The sequence below is a fragment of the Juglans regia genome, chromosome 13, assembly GCF_001411555.2.
Source record: "Juglans regia cultivar Chandler chromosome 13, Walnut 2.0, whole genome shotgun sequence".
Taxonomy (NCBI): domain Eukaryota; kingdom Viridiplantae; phylum Streptophyta; class Magnoliopsida; order Fagales; family Juglandaceae; genus Juglans; species Juglans regia.
The window spans coordinates 38,586,594-38,612,085 of NC_049913.1; the positions used below are offsets into that span (position 1 = coordinate 38,586,594).

Sequence of the window (25,492 nt, forward strand, 5' to 3'; positions counted from 1 at the left end):
AAGAAAAATGTTAAGATACTCAACCAGTCTCTTATTTTAACACTTTAAATATTTTAATTTTTATTTTATTTAATAGTTAAAAAGTAATTATTAGTATATTGATATTTTTATAAACATTTTAAAATAATAAAAAAATAAAAATAAAAATAAAAATGTGAATTTAACCTAACCGTTACTTAGAGGCCGCTGTTTAAAAACGTGAGAAGCACATTCATTTTTATTTTTAAAGGGGCACATGCCACGTGCTGGGTGTCAATTGGTAATTGAGTCGTTGCTTCTGGTTTATTGTGCAAACAGAGTTACATGATTCAAAGAGATCTGAGCAAGAAAAAAAACCATTTCACAAAGATATGTACATTAAATGGGAGAATGAGAACAATAACTCTGTACTACGCAGTGAAAATTTTATACATCACACAATTATTTTACTTTTTTATTTTACTTTTATCTTATTATATAAGATATAACATATTTATTACTATTAAATAATTTTTTATCTGATAATTATTTATCATCTAATAATAATAAATATGTAAAATGTGAGTATAATATATAACATTACTCTACGCATAGAAATAGAAAGATCAAGAAAATAATATAAGACATCATTAAAATACTCACTTACTTAGTATATATATAGTACTATATATAAAAGTGGAATCAAATAATTTTTACGTGGCATTCTACTCATAAAAGTAATCGTTCTACCTATTAAATTTGAAATATTATGTTTATGAAGCGATAAACCTTTTGAAAACAATATTTCATTATGAACAATTGTAACTTTTAAGTTTCATTTATTTTCTCACATATAAATATATAAACTAATTCAAGACTCCACCAAGAGCACTAATTCAACATTTATATTATTTTGTATTTTAAGTGGAGTCATATGACTCCGATGTGACATTTTACTTATAAAAGTAGATATTTTATCCATTAAATTTGAAGTGTTATGTTTAAGGAACGGTAATACTTTTAAAAGCAATGTTTCATTATAAACTATTATAACTTTTAAGTTTTATTTCTTTTTTTACATATAAAGATATACATCAATTCAAGTCTCCACTCAAAAGTACTATTTTAACCTTTATATTATTTTGTTAAATAAACCGTCTTATAAACCGTTTCGAATCATCCACTATAAAAACTAGTCTCTCTTTAAATATCTCTCTCGTACACAATAATTTGTGTATTGCGCAGGTTTTAAGCTCGTATGAGATTAAAAGAAAAGACTATCCAGTTATATGTGATCCGAGACCGAGTTATTCCTCTTCCAGTCTCAGTTCTTTGACTCTGCAAAACTAATACACCTTGTGTTTTAACTTTGTCTACTAATTTTAAACACGAGATTTAATTGATTGCAAACTAATGATCAAAGTTAAAAGCAAAAAAAATAAATAATTTAGAATTAGAATATATGAATTGGTTTGTCAAAAAAGCAAATCTATTTTGAGTTTTTGGAATGAGCGGATCATGAAAATGCAGGAGCAGATGGTGGTACTGTTCTCACAGTAGCTACTAGTTAGCCAACTACCATTCACATTAGTCTATCCCTAAGTCCTTCTTAAATATAATTTTGTGATCTCTTACCCACCGATGAAATTTTAATTATTCTGCGGTCACCTCTACCAACTGAACATAGTACTGTAACTTTGGGAAAATCAAACTTTGCGACTTCCAAGCAAATTAAAATTAAAATTAAAATTAAAACAAAAATACAACTTGTTAGTAATTGACTAAAATATTGCAAGGCCACGAGGGAAGTCATGAAATCAAAGAGATATTTTTTTCTTTTTTCGTCGAAATCAAAGAGATATATTAGAAAAAAGAAACAGACAAGATAGATTAGGACAAATCAAAGCAGGGTAAAAGTTAAAAGTTCATGACGAAGACCTCGGTATTGATGTGAGAAACCAATCAGCCTTCTTTTACTAATAATTAAGGTTTTAAATATCCATTATTCAACAAGCAAATGGAATTATAATCTTATCCTTATATGAGTCTACGATCATATTTTATACCCAAATACGCACGCGCGTTCAAATTGAATATTGTACAAAGATTTTTTTATTACTTGGTGGCATCGTGATCGTGTCCAAAATCATGTGGAAGGTTTGGCAAGTAGGATGAGATATAAAACTTTCATCTCATCTTAATTATTATTATAATTTTTTAAAATTTTTACATAAAATATAATAAATAATTTAACTTTTCAAATCTTAATTTAATTTTTTTTTAATTTTAAAACAATAATAATATTAAAAAATAATATTTTAAATTTTTATCTAAAAATAAAAATTATCATCTAGTATCCAAACCTGTTGTATAAGAGCCAAACGAATCATCAAATAATTGCAAGCTGGATTTGAATTTGAATGGTTGTTTTATCCAAAGTTAGGGTATCTCTCTCAACCACAATTTATTTAGCTAGAGTTGCTAGCTAGCATCCCACATCTACTGTAGAAACCTTGAACAAACCCTTTTATGATTTGCCAAACTAAACCACTGTCGTTGGGGCTCCTATCCTGATCCACGTAGCAAGCTACAACAGTCACTTTTTGCAACCAAAAAATTTATTGCAAATGGTCCATTTCTGGTTGGGACTTCTTTCGATTATGACACTACTATTTTATATTTTTTTATAATATTCTCGATCTATTATGTGATGTCTAGTTCTCTGAAAAATATGTATAGAATATCAAGTAGCGCGTCTCAAGGGGCTACGTGTCAATGCATACAATTCGTCTGATATATCGTTTGGATTACTCGCATGTATTTGTATAACCTACATATTGAACAAAGTATAAACATACAAAAATAAATAATCAATATATTTTTTTAGTAATTCAAACTCACATCTATAATGTTATTACCCGTTGTTCAAATCATTTTGGAAACTCCTCTTCATGTTTCTGGTTTATATCATTTACTCTCAGTTCTTCGAGCACGTTAATATAATCACTGAAATTGAAGATTACCAAATAATTTATATTCTTATAATTTTTTTAAGTAAATTATAATATTAATTAACAAATAATGATAACTTAGTTCAAGTAGCTCTCTATCTCAGGACAATTGTTTTGCACGTACTACTGAATTTTCTCAAACTCTCTTCCACACAAATCAAAACTACGCTCTGTACCAAGTGAACGTACTTGTTGGGAAAACATAGTAAAACTATTTCGTTGTCTTGCTTGGTCAACATCAAAGTTTCTTTTCGATCGATCAAACCTCGTGTCAACTCCATGGAAGTATTTGGAAAAGAATGTACATCGTCAATATATGTTTCTGTAATTGATTCTTTTGGGCGGACCTTGTTATCCATTGTGCGTTTTAACTTCCCAATGAACCGTTCAATAGGATATATCCATCTATATTGGACTAGTCCTGCAACACCCCGTATTTTAGTGTACTTTTAATTGAAAGATTATTTGTTATTAATTTAAAAATTTATTCTCTTGTTTTAAAATTGGTTGGATTTTTAGTGGGTTTATTTTTATGATTTTAATTTTGTGAAAATTATTTTGAAGTGCTTTCTTATAATTGATTATTGTAATACATTTAAAGTATTTTTCATATTTAATTAACTTATTGTTGGGATTAATTATTTATTTTCATTTTAATCACTACGTTTGAATTATTTTATTTTATTTGCTGTTTTAAAATCGTTTCCGTTGGATCATTTTGTGACCTAATATGTGAGGATTGTACCTCATTTATTTCCTTACATTTTCTCTTTTCTCTTTTCTTTTTCTTCTTTTCTTTTTTTCCTTTCTTTCTTTTTTTCTTTTCTTCCTTGGGTTCTCCCTCGCGCACATCTCTCCCTCTCTCTTCTCTCCGTCCATGCGTCGTCCCCCAGCCCGCCGCCATGAGTTGGCGGTGACCGACACCGCCCCTCCCTCTCACCTCCCCTTCGACTAGCGATCACCCCCCTGTGATTTCAGCCCCTAACTCGCCGCCGATAGCCCCCACGCACCACACCAAGCAGCGGCCCTCCTTGCGCCGCCGTCGCGCCACCTCCAGCCACCATCTTCTCACCACATCATCCTCTACCTCCTAGCAACCCAATGGACCCAACCCCACCTCCGATCTGTTACCGGTGAAGCTCCACCATCAATATTTACGTTTTGAGTATTTTAGCCTTCAACCGCCCTCTACGCCGCCACCCACGGCCAACCACCACCACCACTAGCTTCACCGACATCCCTAAGCCCTACTCTATCAATCCCGAGTCTTCGTTTACACCCGTTCAAAAGTGGATTTTTTAGACCCATGGCCACAGTGCATTTGGCACTGTTTTGTTGTTACGTTGCAGCTTCTAGCACCTCCTTGATCATTAAAAAATTATATTATAGCATTGTAAGTATTTTCCAAAAGAATTTTTGAGATTTAAATGTATATCTACGCTAATTCATATTTACTGTGAATTTGTTGGTTGTGCCAGACTGAGTCCGAGGAGTAAGGGGGTCGGTTGAATTGGATGATGGAGTTGTTTGTGTGAGATTGGTTTATGCTATGAAATGTGTTAGCTGTTTCGGGTTTAAATATAAGTGTTTTGAGTTTGACGTTGGTCATTGTGAATATTGGTGATTTTTAGAAAGTGATGATATATTCTGAGATTATGAGGGTTTTAAGTTTTGAGATATTAAAAATAGGTTATTTTAGAAGTTTAGGCTTAAATATCAAAATTCGTGATTGATTGAAAACTTACGGAAATTATGTGATTATTTTTATAGGTGACGATTTATATTCGACTCGACATTTTTTGAGAAAAATTCTGAAAAGCTAAGTTGTCCAGGTAAGCGGGGTTCCTACGCTAGGTTTTATACAAGTTAATAAGATTGAGGTTGACTTTATGAAAACTTACATATTTTGTGATGTAATGGGAACTTGGGAAAAACAAAGATCAACCTCGGTCGCTTATCTGCATAATTCATCAAATCTTTATGAAAAAAGAAAAATATGTTCTAACATGCATTGTGTAGACATGAGCTAAATTCTATCATGTGGTTTCTGAAATCTGAAAAAGAGAGCGATATTGAGAATATGGAAAATTGTGCATTTATTTAGAAAGATGTTCTGGCTTTTGTTGTCAGTGTGTGTAAACTGTCTGATTCTATTTTGGTACTCTGTATTATTTTAATATAACATCTGAAAACCTTTGGCATGGTGTACTGGTATTTGTATCTGACTCTGTCTCTGTTTTGCTCTGCTCTGCTCTGTTCTGTTATGCTCTGCTCTGTTTGGGTTGGTACCAACTTCTCTGTCTCTGAGTGCACCCACTTTGGAAATAAAGTGATTTTATTGTGATCTTTCATGTGTGCACACTCGGGGCTTCGAGAAGAATAAAGGAAAGATTTCACCTCTGTCTCTGCCTGGTTTGGCCACCGGAGTTAGCACAACCCTACCACGGGGGTGAAACATAGTCTCTGCTCTGTGTGATGCTCTGGTTTGATCTGATGATGATACTCAGTTTATGTTATGCCAAAGTACTATGAGTTTTTACTTGTCTTAAAACCATTGCTCTGTTACTTTTGAAAATATGTTCTGTTCTGCATGATAACTCTGGAAAATATTTTGTTCTGCATGCTATACTTTGTAAATGCTCATGTTTGCACACTAGCATATGTCCTCTGCTTAGTGAGTTGTTGATAACTCACCCCCTATCTTCATAATATTTTTCAGATGATGTGGAGAGTCCAACTGGAGACCTGGATTAGATTGGTGAGCATGATTAAATTGAGGAGAAGATGTTAGAAGAAGGAATTCTGCTGTCCTTTAATTTTAATGTCTTTTAGATTTAATTATATCTTGAGCTTAGATTTAGTAAGGCTTATGAAATTATTAGTTTGGTTTGTTATGACTACCGGGAGATTATGGACTCCTTAGTTTATTTTGCTGCAGTAATGACTTCGTGGAGTTTTCAATGTGGTTATTTAGAGTACATGAGATTGAGTTTTGCTAATAAAGTTTTGAAGTTTTATTTTAGTTGTGTTGGGAAATATGTTATTAAGTGACAGGTAGTAATTCTCCAGGCCAACCGGGTTTGGGGCGTTACATTTGGTATCAGAACCAGATTTGAATTCTGCATACTATAAACCTTGGAGGTTTAGATTTCTGTGGGTTCATAGGATGTAAAGATTTCAGTGTAGGAATTTGAGGAATTTAAGGATGATCATGTGGATATTTAAGTTTAAGATTCTAAAAACCTTATGATTGATTTTGATGGGATTTGAGGATTTAGATTTTGCAAATTCTATGAAATAATTTTTATAATATATTAGGTTTTAGATCCGGTAAGCTTATTATGTAGGATGCAAGACATGACTTGGTAATGATCTAAGGTTTAACTTTTGAAGTTGACCTAAGTTTGACCGAAAGATAGGTTTGAGATTCTGCAGACTAAAAATATTTAAGTTTTGGATATCCGTGGGTTTAGGAAGAAACTTCAGATTTGAGGTGTAGATTTGTAAAGAATAATAATTGATTTTGTGAATATTTAAGGTTTTAAATTCAGACTTCATGATTGAGTTTTGAGATTTTGATGTTTAGAGAGTTTAGATCCGACAAGCTTACTTTGTGGACTATAAGAGATAATCTTTTTAAGATTTAATGTTTAGATTTTTTGTGGTTTGGATTCTAAAGATGGACTGGAGTTTAGAGCGATGTTGGGTTTACAATATGAGATGATAGGAATGACTATATGAGTTGGTTAAAGATATGGCTAAGAATGGGTAAAATCATGTGTGTAGTACCAAAAAAGTTTAAAGGTTTAATTGGAAATTATTGTTTTTATTTAAATTGAATTTATTTGGTTTTGTTTGATTTTAGTTTATTTGAATTGAAATTATGTTATTTTATTTATTAAGTTTATTTTATCTTGTTCATTTCATTCGAAGCTAAAAAGCGGCTTAAGGATTAAGTTATGGCAAGAAGATGGTACGACTGAGAACGCTATTGTTATATTTAGCAGAGTAGGCTTGAACTTTTATGGACTTGGTGTGCTTTTATAATATCAAGGTTTGAAAGGAATGGCATGGTCTGGGTGATCTATTTGGGAAGTAAGATATTTGAGGTTTTCGATTTCATGGATGTATGACACGAGGCTTTAGAATAGAAGATTGTAAGTTCAACAAACTTTAAGGATAGATTTACGGGAATTTCACCAAAAGTTTAAGGTTTTACAGACTTTAGAAAATGATTGTTATCATTTAATATTTTAGATTTTGAAAGTTTCGGGAGTCGAATGTTTTATTATTGGATATAAGTTCATCGATCTTATAGATTTCAGAAAATGATTCTGATATAATTTAAGGTCTTAGAATTGTAGATTTGAAGGACTGATTGAAATAAGATTTAAGTTTTTAATTCTGCAGGCTTGGTGTGCTAGCTTGATTTATTTTGGAGACTGGTTAGTATGTGACCATTAAAATGGGGTTGATTAGAGTCGAGTTATTGATATAGGGATTTTCAAGGAGATTATTTCTTTGGAGATTAAAGGTATTGATCTAGTTTGGATAATGATTGTTATTAGTTCGGGGTTATAATGACAGGTTTTTGGGATTTGATCCATATCAATGTAAGGATGATAGTTGGTGTAGATTCAAGAAGGCATTCTTGGTGATTTTGAGGAAAATGTGTAATAATTCATGGTTTTGGAAGATCAAGTTTTTTTTCTACCAAAATGTGATAAGAGTTTTCTGGTCAGTAGGTATGGAGCCACCTTGTACTCGATGATGTTGTTTTTATGAGGACATAAATTTTATGCATGTGGCGAATTATTAGAGTGCGCAACCGGAGCGTGATATTTTGGTTATAATTAAGGATTCAAACCTTGTGTTGATCTTAAGGAATTAGTGGTGATTTGAAAATTTGATAAAGATACTTATAATTGGAGATTAAACTTTTGGTAGTGCGGAATTAGGATATAATTCTTGTTGATCTTAGGGAATAGGTCTGGATGATGGAAATGTTTATTGATGGTTAACTTTGGAAGTGGCTAATTGGTTACCAACTTGTAGAATTCAATGAAGTTTTGTGAGTTTTAACATTGGAGTCGATTGAGGTTAGCGCAGATTGTGTTACGAAAATAATAATAATCATTGGGATTCCTTGGATGTTGTATTAAGGCTCTTGTGGAAAGATGAGATTTTGGATAGCATAACCACCCTAGGAATACTGGACGTGTTGTGCCACTGGGGGACTAATACGAGTATGATGGAATTGCCTATGTAAATAGACTTGAGAGAACATTGATCATGCTTGTTGGGAGTTGTTGATGGTATGATCCTTTCGAGCGTGTTTTGGGTTGTATCTTCTATCCTGCTTTAGCATCATGTTTGACTTTACAAATTTCGAGGATGAATTTTTTTTTAAAGGGGGAAGGATGTAACATCACGTACAAGATGATGCCAAGAATATCCACGTAATTAATTAACTTTGTACGTCCAACAATGAATTACGTCATATATAGTAGATAAGTAGTAAGTATAGATCAATGACGTAGATTTGTAAGACTAATGCTCATGAGCAAGCTAATGATGATATAATGATATAATTTATAATATGCATGGCTTCATAAGAGTATATATAACGGCGCCATGCTTTAACAATATATCTATATATATATATAAAGTGGCTATCTAACAGAAATTCTTGTTTTAACAGATTTTATTATTTTCCGTTAACTTTAATGCCTTTTTTCTAAATCAGTCATGCCTTTTTTTATTGTCATTTTAATAGTAATTTTTCATCTTCCATTCTGCTTCCCGATTTTACCCATGCAAATTTGTAAATGACGGTTTGCTCCTTCTCCCGTTCAGTGCCTCAATGAGTTTCGTGAATTCTTGTTTTAATGATTTTTACTGTTTCTTCAATAAATTTAATTGACCCCATTAATGTACATTGATTTTTGTGCTAATTATTAAATTGCTTGCTAATGGGCCTGTTTCAATTATATATTTTTTCTATTGATTTTAAAAACCAAATGAAACAAATCACATGCATTGATCGATCTTTTTGTGAGGATGGAAAATCGAAATAGGGTTTAATAGAGTGAAATAATATATAGAAAAATAAAATTAAGTTCCATAATTAGAAATGAAAAAAAAAATTAAACAACAAAAATATGGTTCACACAAGTCATATTATTAAATCAGGAATTTTGTGGAACCATGTATTGATCAATTAAGAAACAAACTCACTATAAGAAATCTGTTTATTTGTTATCAGTTATTTTCTATAAAAATGAATCTATTCTCTATGTTATAAATAGTTATTTTCTTGGTAAATAATTTATCATAAATTTTAATTTAATTAAGAGAAAGATTAGTAAACATGTAATCAATAATTTTAACATTCAAACACATTGAATGAATAAATCTAATCATATATTTAAAGTGAGCATGATTTATGGAAATTTTTAAGAATTAAAGAGTCCGGATATATATTAATTAAACTTCGAGGCTTGTAGACAGGCGGACAAGTTGATTATTCCTTTCGAGGTGACCTGGGTCCACTCGCAAACCATCATCTTTCCCCCAAAAATCAACAATTAAAAAAAAAAACTAAAAAATCATAACATCCAAATAAAAAATAAAAATTAGTAGAGGAATTTTTTAAAATAATTAGTAGAGAAATAGTGGGTAGTTGCTTGGAATAGGAAATTAAGTTTGAAAAATAGTTTCTAAAGCAGTTTTTGTATGTAATATTGAAATATGTTTTTGTTAGATTCAAGTTTCATAGTATTTTATCATTTGATTATTTATTTAATTGAGCGTAGGAAATAATTGTTATTTCTTTATTTCATCTTGCTTGTGTAGAACAGTATCCAACAGTTGAAACAATCATTTCCTTAATTAATATAATGAGAAGTAGTAAGATTCTGTAAATAATGTTTTTTAAAAAAATTTACAAACGAAGATAAATTAAATTAATAAATTAAAATTTGCAACTCATGGTAATAAATATTATTTTATTAGCAATAAATTAAAATATTTACAAAAGCATTCCTTCTAAAAATTGATTATGATTTAACATAGAAAGTAAAATATTACGGGGTGTAATTATTTATAAATTACATAAATATTACATCGTTATATAATTAACCGAAAACATTATGTCTTTATCAATAAAAAAATTAGTTCTTAACAAAAAAATAAATAAATATAAACTAAGTAAACGTGTATTGCACGTTGCTTTCACCTAGTATATATATATATATATATATATATATATATATTAGTTAATATAAGATCATGGGTGATATAGTAGTACTTACTCTAAACATATCATTTTAAATATTATATATAATATTCAAAATCATATTGCCTATCCATCTTGTTCCGGAACACTCACATTCTTTAGCATGGGCAAGCAGAGATGGTGCTTAATGTCCTGTCTAAGAAATATGGGAAGGTGAGGGAATGGATTCTCTGCATCTATATCATTCTTTTTTTCCTATAGTCTTGGCTTTACGTGGTGCATGATCTGATATTTTATATGGCTAGGTAGCTTGTTTCTTTCTATCCAGAACTGCAAACTTTGTTCTTTACTTCTCATCTTTGCAATATCATTCTCATCCAAATATGTCTTCAACTGTTTGTGTCTCCCACTGCATATACATCTGTTACATATATAACAAGTTCACTTTAAATCTTAGTGATAAATTACTACTTCATCTCCCAAGAAATAAAATCAACAAAAGCATTACAAATATAACCATTTAAAACATGACCAAGTTTATATATAAAAAAAGAATTATACTAAACCTACAGCTCTCTTTAAGTTTATATTAAATTTAAAATTAAGTATGTGTAGTGAATTTCCAGCTCTCTATATATAATTTTTGACACCAGAGGAAAAGGCCGATAAAGGATAAGTCCTTTATCTTGCAGATATATTCTCTTGCAGATATAGATCGAGAAGATTGAACTAGTTTTGCTAGTTCATATCCTAATCCTTGATCATAACATAATGTAATTTTAAAGGAATTAATTTAATTTGTGTGTCCCTCGTCCATATATGTAGCCTCTTGCACAACTTTAACTTTCTGTTCCTGATCAACCTAAAACACTCCAATATATTGATTTCAAAATGTATAAATATTTTGCTAAAAGTATGTTGGCAATTAATCCAAAATATTAATATGGCTGTTTGATCATTTTAAGAAAAACGAAATCAAGATGAGGGAAGGGAACGATCGAGATTGCTCACAGAATTAAAGAAAAAAAATAAAATTTAATATATAGTACAGAGATTAAAACATAAGGCACTTAAAAAGATATCAGCGATTTTAGCTTATTCTCACACACACACACAAAAAGAAGAAGAAGAAGAAGAAGAAGATATCAACGATCCAGTAGATGCAATATTATGTGACCAGCACATAATTGCAAAGAATACAGCTTAAAAAAACTAATAATTTTAACACATAATCTTCCCTTTCAGATCTATCATCAAGAATTTTGTGGCTATTTATAATTGCTAGTGCATGTTGTGTTCTATTAATGTTTATAGAAACCATCTCTCACTCACGTAAAATCATAGAAATAAGTGAAGAAGAAGACGAAAAAGAAAAGAAAGTGACCACATAACACTAACCTGCAAATTTCCAATGAAGTACGAAAGCAGAAGCAAGCCAATGATCGAAATTAACACTGTGAATCAGTTTTCTCAAAAATAGGGACTTGTTTGAAGGTTTTGGCCAAGAGAACTGCCAAAATTGGATCAATTCTAATGTATGAGATGGTAACATCATAAATGATTAATGTAATACATATCTATATATATAAAGCAAAGAATGGTTCATTATATGTCAAGAGTATACAAGTTAAGAATAGACATTTACGCGTACGTAGGCTTAAGATCGGAAACAGAGAGCGCATATATATACATATTATAAATTTATATATATATATATATATATTTATAATCACATGCCTAAAACAACATGATAGTAAACAAAGACCATAATCTAAAAAATGGAAGATGCATTTCTTCATATATAATTCTTATTTGAGCAGCTAGCAATTGACAAAATTAATTATAACTTTGGTTGTGTGTTCTATAAAATAAGAGTATAAGTTCATATGTATGATATACCTTAACATTAAATGAGTAGTAAATGTTGTTTGACTTACTTAAGGAAAATGGTAGAGCTATCGAGAGTTGGGTCCCGACACTTCTTTTTTTTCTTAGTGGTTAAAGATGTGTTTTTTTAATGATGTTGTTAACTTTTTTTTTTTTTTTAAATGTTTATAAGGATATAAAAAAAATCTATAAAAAAAAAATGAAAGAGAGGATTTGTCCATGTTGAGACCCATGCTACACCCTCGAGGGTGTAGCAGTACCACAGATTATTTAATTATTTGAATTGGGTGAAAACTTGAGAAAGATTTTTTCCATAGACATTAATGTACAGGACGTGTGGTAGTGAAGATTGCATGAATCCCGTACGTATGGTTTACACGATATGTTCAGTAGTGATGACAAGCTGACTGATAAATATAAAAATAAGAAAAACTAAAAATTATTTAAAAGCGAGCATAAATATACAATAAGAAGTTTTATGTTTAAATATAAAATAACAAATAAAAGCATTTAACATGCCAGTTGAGCTCAACGTTTTTTTCAATAAATAAAGATCATTAATATTAAAAGTTGAAAAGGTTTGTTCAATTTATTTTTATTCCGAAACTTAGTCTTTACAACGTTTATGCTTTAAAGTTTTTGATTTATTCATATTGTTCAACTTAAGTTTTTAAAACAAAAGGTAAAGAAAATGATCCATATAAAAAGTCATATTATGATACTCAATATTACCTAATTTAAACATAATAAATTAAATTAAAAAATTTAGATTTATATGATGAATTAATGAGCATATATATGATTTATGAAAAATAAAATATATTCGAGATTAAAAAAATTTAGATTTAATTAATACTCTTTTATTTTTATATAATTTTAAATTAAATTAATAAAAAAATGTCAATTGTTTGGGGGAGGGGGCCATGGCCAGGGGCGCCCTGGCCCCTTCCAGATTCATCCTTGGTCGATGACAAGACTTATAAACAAACACGGTAGAATAACTGCTCGTGAAAATACAAAAATATTTCCAAACCTCAAACTTCGCAGGCCCCACCAAAAACAGTAAAAGAACTTCCGCGGAAAATCCATGGATGCCACAGTATTTGATTGAAATGCTCCAAGGAATATTCCAAAATCAAACCTCGTTGGATTTTCTCTCTCTACGGGACAATAATCATCTAAAAATGTGTAATTTCCAAAACTGTGATCGCAGTTCAAAGAAAATTATTGTGCAAATCTAAAAATCTAAAAATGATATATTAAAAATAACTGATTGCAAAGAAATAATTTTCTTGTAATGTGTAAGCAGCTGTTAAATAAAAGGAGTACTAATCCTAAACCACAACGATCGAGTGCATGCCAGTTAGGTATTGCTAGCTCTCGATCGCCAATTGCGTACTTTTTTGTTGCGGCGCCAAGCTTCTTGTATCATAAGGACTGCTTCTGTAGGTGTTGGGCCGGCACACCTGGAGGCTAAAGCCTTCAAGTCGTTCGCCATTAGAGCAAAGGCTTCAACTTTTGTATGGGTTTTGAGCGTTTTGTCAGAGATTGGGAGGTCAGATAGGTTGGGCAGGACCTGTTGGGAGAAGCCATGGAACCCCCAGTTTAGAATTTCTTCTCCACAGTAACAACCTTCTTCAATACACTCCCCGCGGCTTGAGGAGACAGTACTTCCCACACCATTATTGTTATTTGTGGTTGCAAATTTCCAAATAACGCCCTTTGTGACGAAGAGCATTCGATCAAGTGGTTCTCCCTCCCGAATAATGTAGGTATCTTGACTGTAGTTCACATGATTGATATATTCGCAGATGAGTTGCAATCGGCTGTCACTTACTTCTCGAAACATTGGGACCTGTCTTACAAACAAACGAGAGCAACAATGAGAGACCATAATAAAATTGAACACGTTCGGGAGTAGGGAATTCAATTCCAAGATCTCAAACAACTTCATGTGACGGCGAACAATGTCACGTACAAGGATGCTAAGAATGTCCACATAATTAATTAATTAATTGTTGTACGTCCAACAATGAATTACGTCATATATAGTAGATAAGTAGTAAGTTGTATAGAAGAAAAATAATTATTGATTGAACTTAATTATACTTTTTATGCTCTCTACAGAAAAATAAGTAGATCGAAGAAAACGGAACACTCACATTCTTTAGCATGGGCAAGCAGAGATGGTGCTTAATCTCCTGTCTAAGAAATATGGGAAGGTGAGGGAATGGATTCTCCGCATCTATATCATTCTTTTTTTCCTGTAGTCTTGATTTTATGTGGTGCATGGTCTGATATTTTATATGGCTTGGTAGCTTGTTTCTTTCTATCCAGAACTGCACACTTTGTTCTTTACCTCTCATCTTTGCAATATCATTCTCATCCATGTATGTCTTCAACTGTTTCTGTGTCTGCCACTGAATATACATCTGTTTACATATAACAAGTTCACTTTAAATCTTAGTGATAAATTACTACTTCATCTCCCAAAAATTAAATAAACAAAAAAATTAGAATTATAACCATTTAAAATATAACTAAGTTTATATATAAAAAAAGAATTATACTAAACCTACAGCTCTCTTTAAGTTTATTTTAAATTTAAAATTATGTGTAGTGAATTTCCAGCTCTCTATATATAATTTTTGACGCCAGAGGAAAAGGCCGATAAAGGATAAGTCCTTTATCTTGCAGATATATTCTCTTGCAGATAATGATCGAGAAGATTGAACTGGTTTTGCTAGTTCATATCCTAATCCTTGATCATAACATAATGTAATTTTAAAGGAATTGATTTAATTTGTGTGTCCCTCGTCCATATATGTAGCCTCTTGCACAACTTCAATTACTTTCTGTTCCTGATCAACCTAAAACACTCCAATATATTGATTTCAAAATGTATAAATATTTTGCTAAAAGTATGTTGGCAATTAATCCAAAATATTAATATGGCTGTTTGATCATTTTAAGAAAAACGAAATCAAGATGAGGGAAGGGAACGATCGAGATTGCTCACAGAATTAAAGAAAAAAAATAAAATTTAATATATAGTACAGAGATTAAAACAGAAGGCACTTAAAAAGATATCATGAGCGATTTTAGCTTATTCTTACACACACACACAAAATAAAATTAAAATTAAAATTTAAAAAAAAAAAAAAAAGAAGAAGAAGAAGAAAAAGAAGAAGATATCAACGATCCAGTAGATGCAATATTATGTGACCAGCACATAATTGCAAAGAATACAGCTTAAAAAAACTAATAATTTTAACACATAATCTTCCCTTTCAGATCTATCATCAAGAATTTTGTGGCTATTTATAATTGAGATTAAAGAATATTGAAGAAGCTGACCCAACTTGTCAGTCGATGTCACTCCATAAAGCTGCACGTGATGATGTTCAAAAGTGGCCGGAGAGGGACGAGCTTATGTGGAAACAACGCTCCCGAGTCTTGTGGCTTAAAGAAGGGGATAGTAATTCCCGATACTTCCATTCTAAAGCTACTACAAGAAGAAGGAAGAATAAAATTTTACAGCTGAAAGATGGTAGGGGTGTTTGGAAGAGTGGAGAGCAGATGACTGAACTGATCGTGGAGTATTTTCAGAGTCTCTTCACAACTGCAGATCAGATTGAAGTAGAAGTTGTTTTATCAGGGGTGGAGTGCAAAGTTACTGGTTTAATGAATGATGACTTAACAAGACCTTATGAGGAAGCTGAAGTGGAGGCTGCTATTAAGCAAATGCACCCTTCAAAGGCTCCGGGCCCAGATGGAATGTCCCCTATCTTTTTCCAAAAATATTGGGGGGTGATGGGTAAATCAGTAATTGAAGTTGTGCTGAATGCTTTGAATTCTGGAAGTTTTCCGAGAGAGGTAAATCATACTTTTATTACTTAGATTCCAAAGAAGCCCGACTCAATTAAAGTTGCTGATCTCCGTCCTATTTGCCTTTGCAATGTTTTTTATAAGATCATGTCTAAAGTTATTGCGAATAGACTAAAACAAATTCTGCCTTTGGTCATTTCAGAGTCCCAATGTGCTTTTGTTCCCGGTAGGCAGATTACGGACAATGTTTTAGTGGCTTATGAACTATTGCATTATCTTCGGAACAAGAGAATTGGAAAAAGGGGTTTTATGTCTATAAAACTTGATATGAGCAAGGCGTATGATAGGGTGGAGTGGTGTTATTTAGAAAGAATCATGGGGGCTCTTGGTTTTGCACAAAAAGTGACAGATCTTATAATGAAATGTATCTCCACTGTTTCTTTTTCAGTTCTTGTGAATGGGAGTCCAAAAGGGCATATTATTCCGAGTAGAGGGCTTAGACAGGGCGATCCCTTGTCTCCCTATCTTTTTCTTCTATGCACTGAAGGTTTGATTAGTTTGCTAAAGAGGCATGAGGGTCTAGGTATGGTCGAGGGGGTTAGAATTTGTAGAGGGGGGCCAAGAGTCAATCATTTGTTATTTGCGGATGATAGTGTGATCTTTTGTAGAGCTGATATTGGTACTAATGAAAGATCCAGCTTCTCTTGGATGACTATGAGAAGGCCTCAGGGTAGTGTATAAATAAAGAGAAGACTTCTATGGTCTTTAGCAAAAATGTGGATGAGGTCTTGCAAACAGAAATTATGCAGTTTTGGGGTGGAAGTTCTACACAGCAGTATGAAAAATATTTGGGGCTACCACCAATGGTTGGGAGATCAAAACAGCGGGCTTTTTCTGGTATTAAACATCGGTTGTGGCAAAAACTTCAAGTGTGGAAAATGAATCTGATTTCTCAAGGCGGTAGAGAAGTTTTGGTCAAAGCAGTAGCTATGTCACTACCAACTTATGCTATGAGTTGCTTTTTATTTCCCAAGTCTTTGTGTCATGAGTTAGAGATGATGATGGCTCGGTTTTGGTGGGGTAATCAAACTCAAGGAAAGAAAATTCATTGGGCTAGTTGGGATAAACTTTGTGTTTCTAAATTTCGGGATGGTTTGGGTTTCAAGAAACTTAGTGATTTCAACTTGGCTCTACTTGCAAAACAAGGTTGGCGGCTTCTCACACAACAGAATTCTCTCCTCTATCGAGTGTTTAAAGCAAGGTACTTTCCAAATTGTAGTTTGTTTGAGGCCAAGATTGATATTAAAGCATCTTATGTTTGGAAGGGTATTTTTAGTGCTTTGCCTTTGTTAAAATCTAGTTGTATGTGGAGAGTGGGAAATGGTCGAAGTATTAGAGTTTCTCTCGACTCTTGGATACCAAGTTGTGGCCGTGATGAGGTTCAAGGAGCTATGGAGCAACTGAATAATGATACTTTGATGGTTCATGAATTAATTGAGGAAATGACAGGTTGGTGGAAGATTGATGTGGTTAGAGCTCTCTTTGATCCAAGGTTGGCAAATTTGATTCTGAAAATTAATATCTGCTTATCTGAAGAAGACTCTTGGTTTTGGACTCCTGAACGAAGTGGTTCTTACTCAGTCAAGAGTGGTTATAAGGTATTACAATGGGAAGCTTCTCAGAATCTAGGTGAGGGGTCCAGAGGTGAACAAATTTTGAAGTTCTGGAAGTGCTTATGGCAATTGAAGATTCCCCAGAAAATGAAGATTTTTGCATGGAGGGCATGCCACGACTACTTGCCTACTTTCCAGAATTTGAGACAAAGGCAGATAAAGGATGATGATAGATGTGTTTTCTGCAATCTGTGCTCTGAAGATATTATTTTTCTGTCCTATAATTCATGATGTGTTAATGCAGTATTTACCTTCCTTGCGAACCTTACAATCTCCTTTATCTTTTTGGGATGTGGTGCTGCATGTTAGAGATAAGGGTGGAATTGAAATGTTTGCTACATTTTTTGTTATTTGTTGGGCTTTATGGTACCAAAGGAACCAGTTTTTATATGAAAAGGTGGTGCATCATTGTACAGTTGTGATTAATAACGCCATTTCTATGCAATTAGCTTACAAACAGGTGCAAGTATTTGATGGGGTTAGTAAGGAAGTAACAAAGGTGCTCCGTTGGTCTCCTCCCCCACCGGGTTTCCTGAAATTAAATGTGGATGGTGCTATATTCCCTGATCAACATAGGGCAGGTATTGGGATTATACTTCGGGATGAAAAAGGCTGTGTGGTTGCTACTTATAGTAAGTCAGAAAGTGATGTTGCTTCTCCCGAGTTTATTGAGGCAAGTGCTTTGCTGAGAGGTTTACAGTTTTGTGCTCAATGGGGTGTTCCAAAATTGGTGTTGGAAACAGATTGTTTGCTTCTTGTAAATGCTTTGCAATCCCAAACTGAGTTTTTTACAGATTTTGCATTTCTTATCCATGATATTCGACGAATGCTGAGGGATTTTCAAGAGGTTTAGATTTTACATGTCAACCGGATGGGTAATGTAGCAGCTCACCAATTAGCGAGAAATGCATGGAATGTTGAGGATATTGTAATGTGGTGAGGATCTTGTCCTTCTTTTGTATCAAAAGTTGTATGGCTTGATAGAAACAATGTCTTGTAAGGACTCTTTTATTTGGAATGAATGAATCATTGGTTATCAAAAAAAAAAACCACACACAAACCCTAACAAACTCCGACTGCCTTGCCCATGCTTTTCTCGACAAAATTATATAGACCATTCGCATAAGACAAAATCAAACCCAAACAAAATATGTTCCAATTTCTACATCTTCAGTAACAAAATCATTCATATATGAGAAAAAATATTTACAATAGTGGATTGTGTAACCACCGCGTAATCGTTTTGAAAAAAATGAATAAAACATGAAATTCATATGAAAAAATTAATTTTTTTAATAGTAGACCCTACTCAATTTTAAAGAGATTACACGGCGATTGCACAATTCATGATTGTATGTAGAATTACTCGTATTGATATTTTGCTAAGTGCATGTAATTGGCAATTAATCCAAAAAATTAATATGGCCGTTTCATTTCAAGAAAAACGAAATCAAGATGAGGGAAGAGAACGATCGAGATTGCTAATAGAATTACTAGATCGTGTATGTTGTGTTCTATTAATGTTTATAGAAACCATCTATCACTCACGCCAAATTATAGAAATATGGGTGCGCGTTCAAACTTACAAAAAAAAAAAAAAGTGATCATCACATAAGTCATAACACTAACCTGCAAATTTCCGATTAAGTACAAAAGCAGAAGCAAGCCAAAGATCGAAATCAAAACTGTGAAGCAGTTTTCCCAGAAATAGGGACTTGTTTGAAGGTTTTGACCAAGAGAACTGCCAAAATTGGATCAATTCTTATATAAGATGGTAACATCATAAATGATTAATATAATACACGTATACATATATATATATATGCTCAAATAAGCAAAGAATGGTTCATATATATCATGTTAGAGTATTTAAGTTAAGATATATATATAGGAAACAAAGAGCATCTAATCACACGCCTAAAACAACATGATAATAATAAAAAAAGACCATAATCTAAAAAATCGAAGATGCATTACTTCATATATAATTCTTGTTTGAGCAGCAATTGACTAAAATAATTATTTTTGTGTGTTCTATATATAAAATATGAATATAAGTTCATATGTATGATATATGATCTTATACGTACATAATGAATTATCTTTTTCGTGTTACCTTTCTTAGACAGTGAAACCAGACCCTGCACTGAATCCAAATGCATATATATACACAAATTAAAGTCCCCTTAACTTCTAATTCAAACTCGAAGGTCAAGATAGATATATCAAGTGGGTCCAATAGTATTTATTGCTGTCAATATATAAATATTATAAGATTCACTTAATTTATCTATTTCTTTACTACTTGAACACCACAAATTTGGGTGAAAACCTCAGAAAGATTTTTTCCCTAAATAATGTACAAGCTTGACGGGTGGTATGTTCATTGATGACAAGAATATACTATAAACTAATTCATTGTGAAAATACAAAAATACTGTCCAAACCTCAAATTTCGCAGGCCCCACCAAAAACAGTAAAAGAACTTCCGCGGAAAATCCATGGATGCCACCGTACCAGATTGAAGTGCTTCAAGGTATATTCCAAAATCAAACATTGTTGGATTTTCTTTCTCTACGGGACAATAATCATTTAAAAATGTGTAATTTCCAGAACTGTGATCACAGTACGAAGAACTTCGATTACATCCAATATAATTTTCACACGCAAAGTGCCAACAAGCCGTCTCTCGTTGGGTGGAGTGAAAGTACCAAAACGCACCCAGTACCTAAAATATCATTTTTTTTTTCTAATGATTATTTGTAAATTATGCAGATATCATAGCGAAGATAAAGTAAAATGACAAAAAGGAAATAGAGAATTATGTGTAATTAAAAGCTAAATTGAATGATTAATACTCTTCCTATTAACGAAAATTTTGATGCAAGTAGACATATATATATAACATGATTCAAAACGAAGGTTCTGAATTTAAATTATAACTTAATACTTCACTCTGTTTCAATGTTCAGCTCGAGTAGTGATTAACATTTTGTTGTTTTTCTTATGTCAATCTTGTTGCCTTTTTATGTGTTCCATAAGAGTAGGTGGTAGTCATGAATTATATATCCATGGATACAATTAGTATATATTTGTACAAGGCACGCATGCTTATGATAATTTGTCAAGGTTGATGCATTTAAAACTTAAAAGACATCAAATAAAAGCCTGATATATGTAATTAGCAATAAGAATTAGATGGGGATCATTTAATTAATAGATATATACTAACACTATAAGTATGAGACTCATGATCATGATAACAAATTAACTTACATGACTGGCAAAGGTATACAGAAACAAATTGATTAATCCAGCTTTCACCATTATGATAATTGGAGGTAGGGTTGTATTAATCTTTCTGACTTTTCTCCAAGACAGATAGATACGAGTTATTCTTGGCACATATTGGGATACGACAACAGCGGTCAGCATTTTTCTGGTTTTCAAAGCATTGGAACCTCGCATTTCTGAAACAATAATTGGAACTAGCACCTGGACATGATATAAATAACAAAGACAACTTAATTAATTTGTATCATATTATATATCTGTTAACTTGCATGCATTAAAAGTACACACGAGCAAATTAAACAATACTTAAGAATTAGCATATTTATATATATATATATAAGCTAAGTAATTACCTGTGGGATTGGAAGAATTGACAGGACATCAATCGCGAATGAGGGTGACCACAAGTACCTCTTTGCTATTGGCCAAGCATCTGTGACTAGCTGTACTCCATCCTGTCCTTCATGTGGACGAGCGTTCTCGTCTATACAAGGACAACAACATTGCAAAATGATATTTCCTAGCGAAATCGAGTCCAGGACACTTCGCAAACAACTAGCTATGACGTGTAATCTTCTATCAATTGCAACGCACTTTCTTTCATCATTAATCACCGGAAGGTAAAGGAACAAAGGGTCCACTGATACCGAAAATACGCACGACACTAAGAAAATCAATTTCCAGATTCGAAGGAACTCTCCCTCTGGGTGAAGAAAGTTTACTGTCCACTTTTGAACTGTTCCGCTATGAATTTGCCCCTCAATATCCGGATCCCTAGGCAAAATAGAGCAGACGGAAATCCATGATAAAAAGAAACAAAAGACTAGTTGATCATGATAAATCATGTTGTTTGGTAGGAAATTCAGCTTTCAGCCACACAAATTCAGTACTTAATCGCCGGTAGGAAGATGAAGAAGATATTTACCGCACCCCCTTCTCCCTATGGTATCTCATTCTTAAGTGTACCCGTACACCGTGAATTAATTCCGCTAGCTGAAAAAACTGTAAAACAGAATTGAGAAACATATATGCAAGATTCTTGGTCGATCTATTTTTCAAAGTACTGCAATTAGCATCCACATGATGAGCTTGCTTTTTCAAGTAAAAAACTGCAGCTTAAAGACATGATCACTAGGAAAAATCTTCTTTTCCCAAACTCGGTAGAGTATCCGGTACTGCTGTACATAACAAAAACAGAGTACTATTCTAAATGTCTTATACCCAAAGGTATTGAGAAGGAACATCTATTAATTCATTCATATAACAATTCACTGAACCTGATAGATCGACTTGTGTGTTCGAGCAGGCCAGGGTATGGAGTGAGCAAAGAGCAGCAGAAAGCTGGATTTTAAGCAAGCAGAGTCTCCGTACATCCGTGTCCAGCGAGTACTCGAACTGATTGAGTCGTCCATAAAAGTAGCCCCCCTCCCCCCCCCCCAACAAAAAAAAAATGCTTCCCTTTGTCTTTAAATTCTCTTAAACATATAATTAATATATCTTACAAAAGATAATGTTCATAATTTAACATGGATATATATGATATGTTAGTTTTTTTTATATTAAAATAGATTTTATGATGTACAGTGTACCGAAACAAATTATATTATTTTGTAAATTTATTTTTACAAGATTTTTTTTTAAACAAAGCATTTCTTTTGATTATAAATTTTCTTTATTTTCTTTCCTACTAACACAAAAATTTTTAGCATGGTGAAGATGTATGTGCCTGGTTTTGGTTTGTTGCTTATTTATATTTTTAGGTGTCTTGTTGTAATTTCGATTTTCTTCTGTCACAAGTGAAAGTAATCAATAAAATTAGGGTATCGACTTTTGTTTTATAAAAGAAGAAGAAGAGAAGATATGCACATCGAACAAATCAAACAAATTGTTGACAGCAAAACCCGCGTAGAATATCCTCCAAGAACGCGTGGGAACTCAAGAAAATAAAGGTAAAGAAAACAAAATACGCATCCATACAAATAAAGGTGTTATAAGGACAGTCAGTGCCATTGTGGCCTCTCCTTATTTTAGGGATAAGTATCAATTTCTCTTCATTTTAGAGAACAACTAACGAGTTAACGGGATTATATGTATAATTAAATCTCATTATCCTATTATCATTTTATTTTGTTTGCGGCCCTATGTTTCACGTCTAAATATAATAATCATCACCTAAAAATAATAACGTTGAATATAATATTGATCTTTAAAATATGGATTCTTTTTTAAATTTTGTTTCAATCTACAAGTTAAATTAATTTATATAACGACAACCATGTTTTCATTAAAAAAAATAAATACATAACAATGCAAATAAGTGCCGCTCCAACCAGCCCGAGGGTAACAAAGACTTGAATTAAGACCAGGAACTGCAGCTCGATCGCTTGCTTCAGCGCCTGGTTAATTTTCATTTTTCTGATAGAGAAAATTAAGTGCATGACGCCGTTTTGGTTTGGGGGACGTTTTTGAAGAATAAAGAAGCACAAGGTTTTAGCATACTAGCTAGCTACGACTTTTAGACTTTTTCCTTTCCTGGCAATGTCGTAATTAAGAGTTTTACTGTGTACAAGTAAGTTTGTATACTAATCTACGTACTAATATTCTTGTCTTCATATTCTAAATCTAAATTAACATTATTTTCAATAAAATTTACTTTCTGACCAATCATATTGAATAAGTGCGCGTATTAGTGCGCAGAATCGCTTACAACTAAATTTTTGCCGTAATTAATATCAATAAAAGAAAAATATGAGAAGTTATGCATGGGACCATGATTCCAGCAACTTTGACCTTCCCTTTTTTCGATCCTCTTTGATCTCCACGTTAATTTCTATATATAGAAACAAAAAACACTCAAGAGGTTGTTATTATTCGCACATTTCAAGGATTTTTAAGATGGGGGCCTTAAAGCAAATATAATTAATTTAGTATTAATCAAGATCTGAGAATTCAGGAGGTAATTATGATGAAGTAGAGAGTAAAGACCATGCATGTCACACCTCGATCCAGAATAATTTTTATTAAGCTTAAATTAAATTTGAGGGGCCATATTAGATAAACTCACAAACTATTATTTCTGAGGTTGGTCTGGAAGTTTTATTTAGATCCATTGGTCCAAAAGTTTTTGTTAAAGCCATAAGTAATTGATATTTTGGATTGGTATTAAGGGACTAATATTTTGAGAAACCCAATTCAGTCTAATTAATAATTTTGAATAAGCCACGTGTCCAAAATTTATTACAGTGGATTATGAAAGTTTATCGGGCCTAATAATTGGATTTAAAGTCTTTTTAATATTTATGGGCCAGTTGGGGGCCATATTTATTAAGTCCTAGCTCAATAATTTATTTCAAAGCCCAAAAGTATTTATTGGGCTAGTTAAATTCATTTTAAAATTTAAGATCAGTAGTCATTAAATAAGTTAGCCCATTAAATTATGGGGAAGCCTAGAATCTATTTGGACCCTTTAAATAGGTCAACCATTCTTGCTGGAGCCCAAATGACCCATAAGGAAACCCTATGACCCATGAGCATGACCCAACCCATTTGCAAGACGCATGACCCAACTACCTTCAATATATGTAGACCCAGCTTGTCATAAACTCCAAGCCCCTGCATGTAGGATCATCCTCTTCACTCTAGGTTTTTCACAACCCCTAAGCCGCAACCCCTGTTCTCTTCCTCTATCAGCAACCACCATTGGAGGCAACACATTCCATGTCCAAGCTCCCAACTCCTCCACGCCTAACTGCCAGCCGTCATCCCGCCTTCCCTTCCGTAAAACCCCAAATCACCATGCACAAAGACCTCAACGTCACATACAACCTACTCTGTTACAACCCAAGCATAGTAAAGCCACAAGAAATAGAGAGTCATGCCGCATATGGGACTTCTACAAGCCATAATCTGTTTCACTCCAATACAACAAAAACCAAAGTGGATTCATGAACACAAGGTTTACAGTTTTAACATCGATATTTCATAGTTAATGCGGTTTTAGGGTTATAATGGTTTTAGGCTTTATGAAAAATGGATCATTAGTATTTCAAGTTGTGATGAAAACTGCATACTTTGTGATGAAAACATCCTCGATTATTTATTGCACTAGTCTCTGTATCTAAATTTTAAAGCTGACATTTTATCATGACTAATATAGACATGAGCATAGTTTTGTACTTTGTTTCTCTACTACATAAAATGTGAACACGAAGTCTAATCTATTTGATCTAATTATATGATATTATTTATTGAGTACACTATTCTATTATTGCATTGTATTAGAAAATCCTGAAACACAAGATTTTGTTTTGCTTTGGTTATAGGCCTCTATCACGGGTTATAATAGTAGCCTTTGTTATGCTTGCCACAGGTATATAATGTGGTCTTTGTTTTGACCTTGCAACGAGTGTAAAATGGGGGTCTCTATTTTGTCCTTGCCACGGTTATGTAAAGTGACCTCTATTCTGACCTTGCCACAGGTGTAAAATGGTGACCTCTGTTTTGACCTCGTTAGGAGTGTAAAATGGTGGCCTCTATTCTGAGTGCAATCACTTTGGTGACAAAGTGATTTAAGTTCTGCTCAGCTATCGCAGAATGAACAACCT

General features: G+C 32.7%; 1 protein-coding gene across 5 annotated transcripts; it reads right to left on the reverse strand.

Annotated features, from left to right (window-relative positions):
• Positions 1-13,234: 13,234 nt before the first annotated feature.
• On the reverse strand, positions 13,235-22,314 carry LOC108982810 (cyclic nucleotide-gated ion channel 1-like). Of its 5 annotated transcripts, none has more exons than XM_018954277.2 (8): positions 22,166-22,314; positions 21,814-21,881; positions 21,242-21,662; positions 20,871-21,089; positions 20,042-20,322; positions 19,224-19,335; positions 14,256-14,525; positions 13,239-13,948 (listed from the first exon to the last, which is right to left on the reverse strand). In XM_018954277.2, exons 1-8 carry the CDS (start codon positions 22,298-22,300, stop codon positions 13,457-13,459), a joined length of 1,998 nt encoding a protein of 665 aa, XP_018809822.1. In that variant the 5' UTR covers positions 22,301-22,314; the 3' UTR covers positions 13,239-13,456. The 5 variants fall into 5 exon arrangements, with proteins under 5 accessions (XP_018809844.1, XP_018809822.1, XP_018809818.1 ...); XM_018954273.2 differs by having other exon boundaries at positions 21,814-21,890; XM_018954280.2 differs by having other exon boundaries at positions 13,241-13,948; positions 21,814-22,066; positions 22,166-22,282.
• Between the last annotated feature and the right edge of the window lie 3,178 nt (positions 22,315-25,492).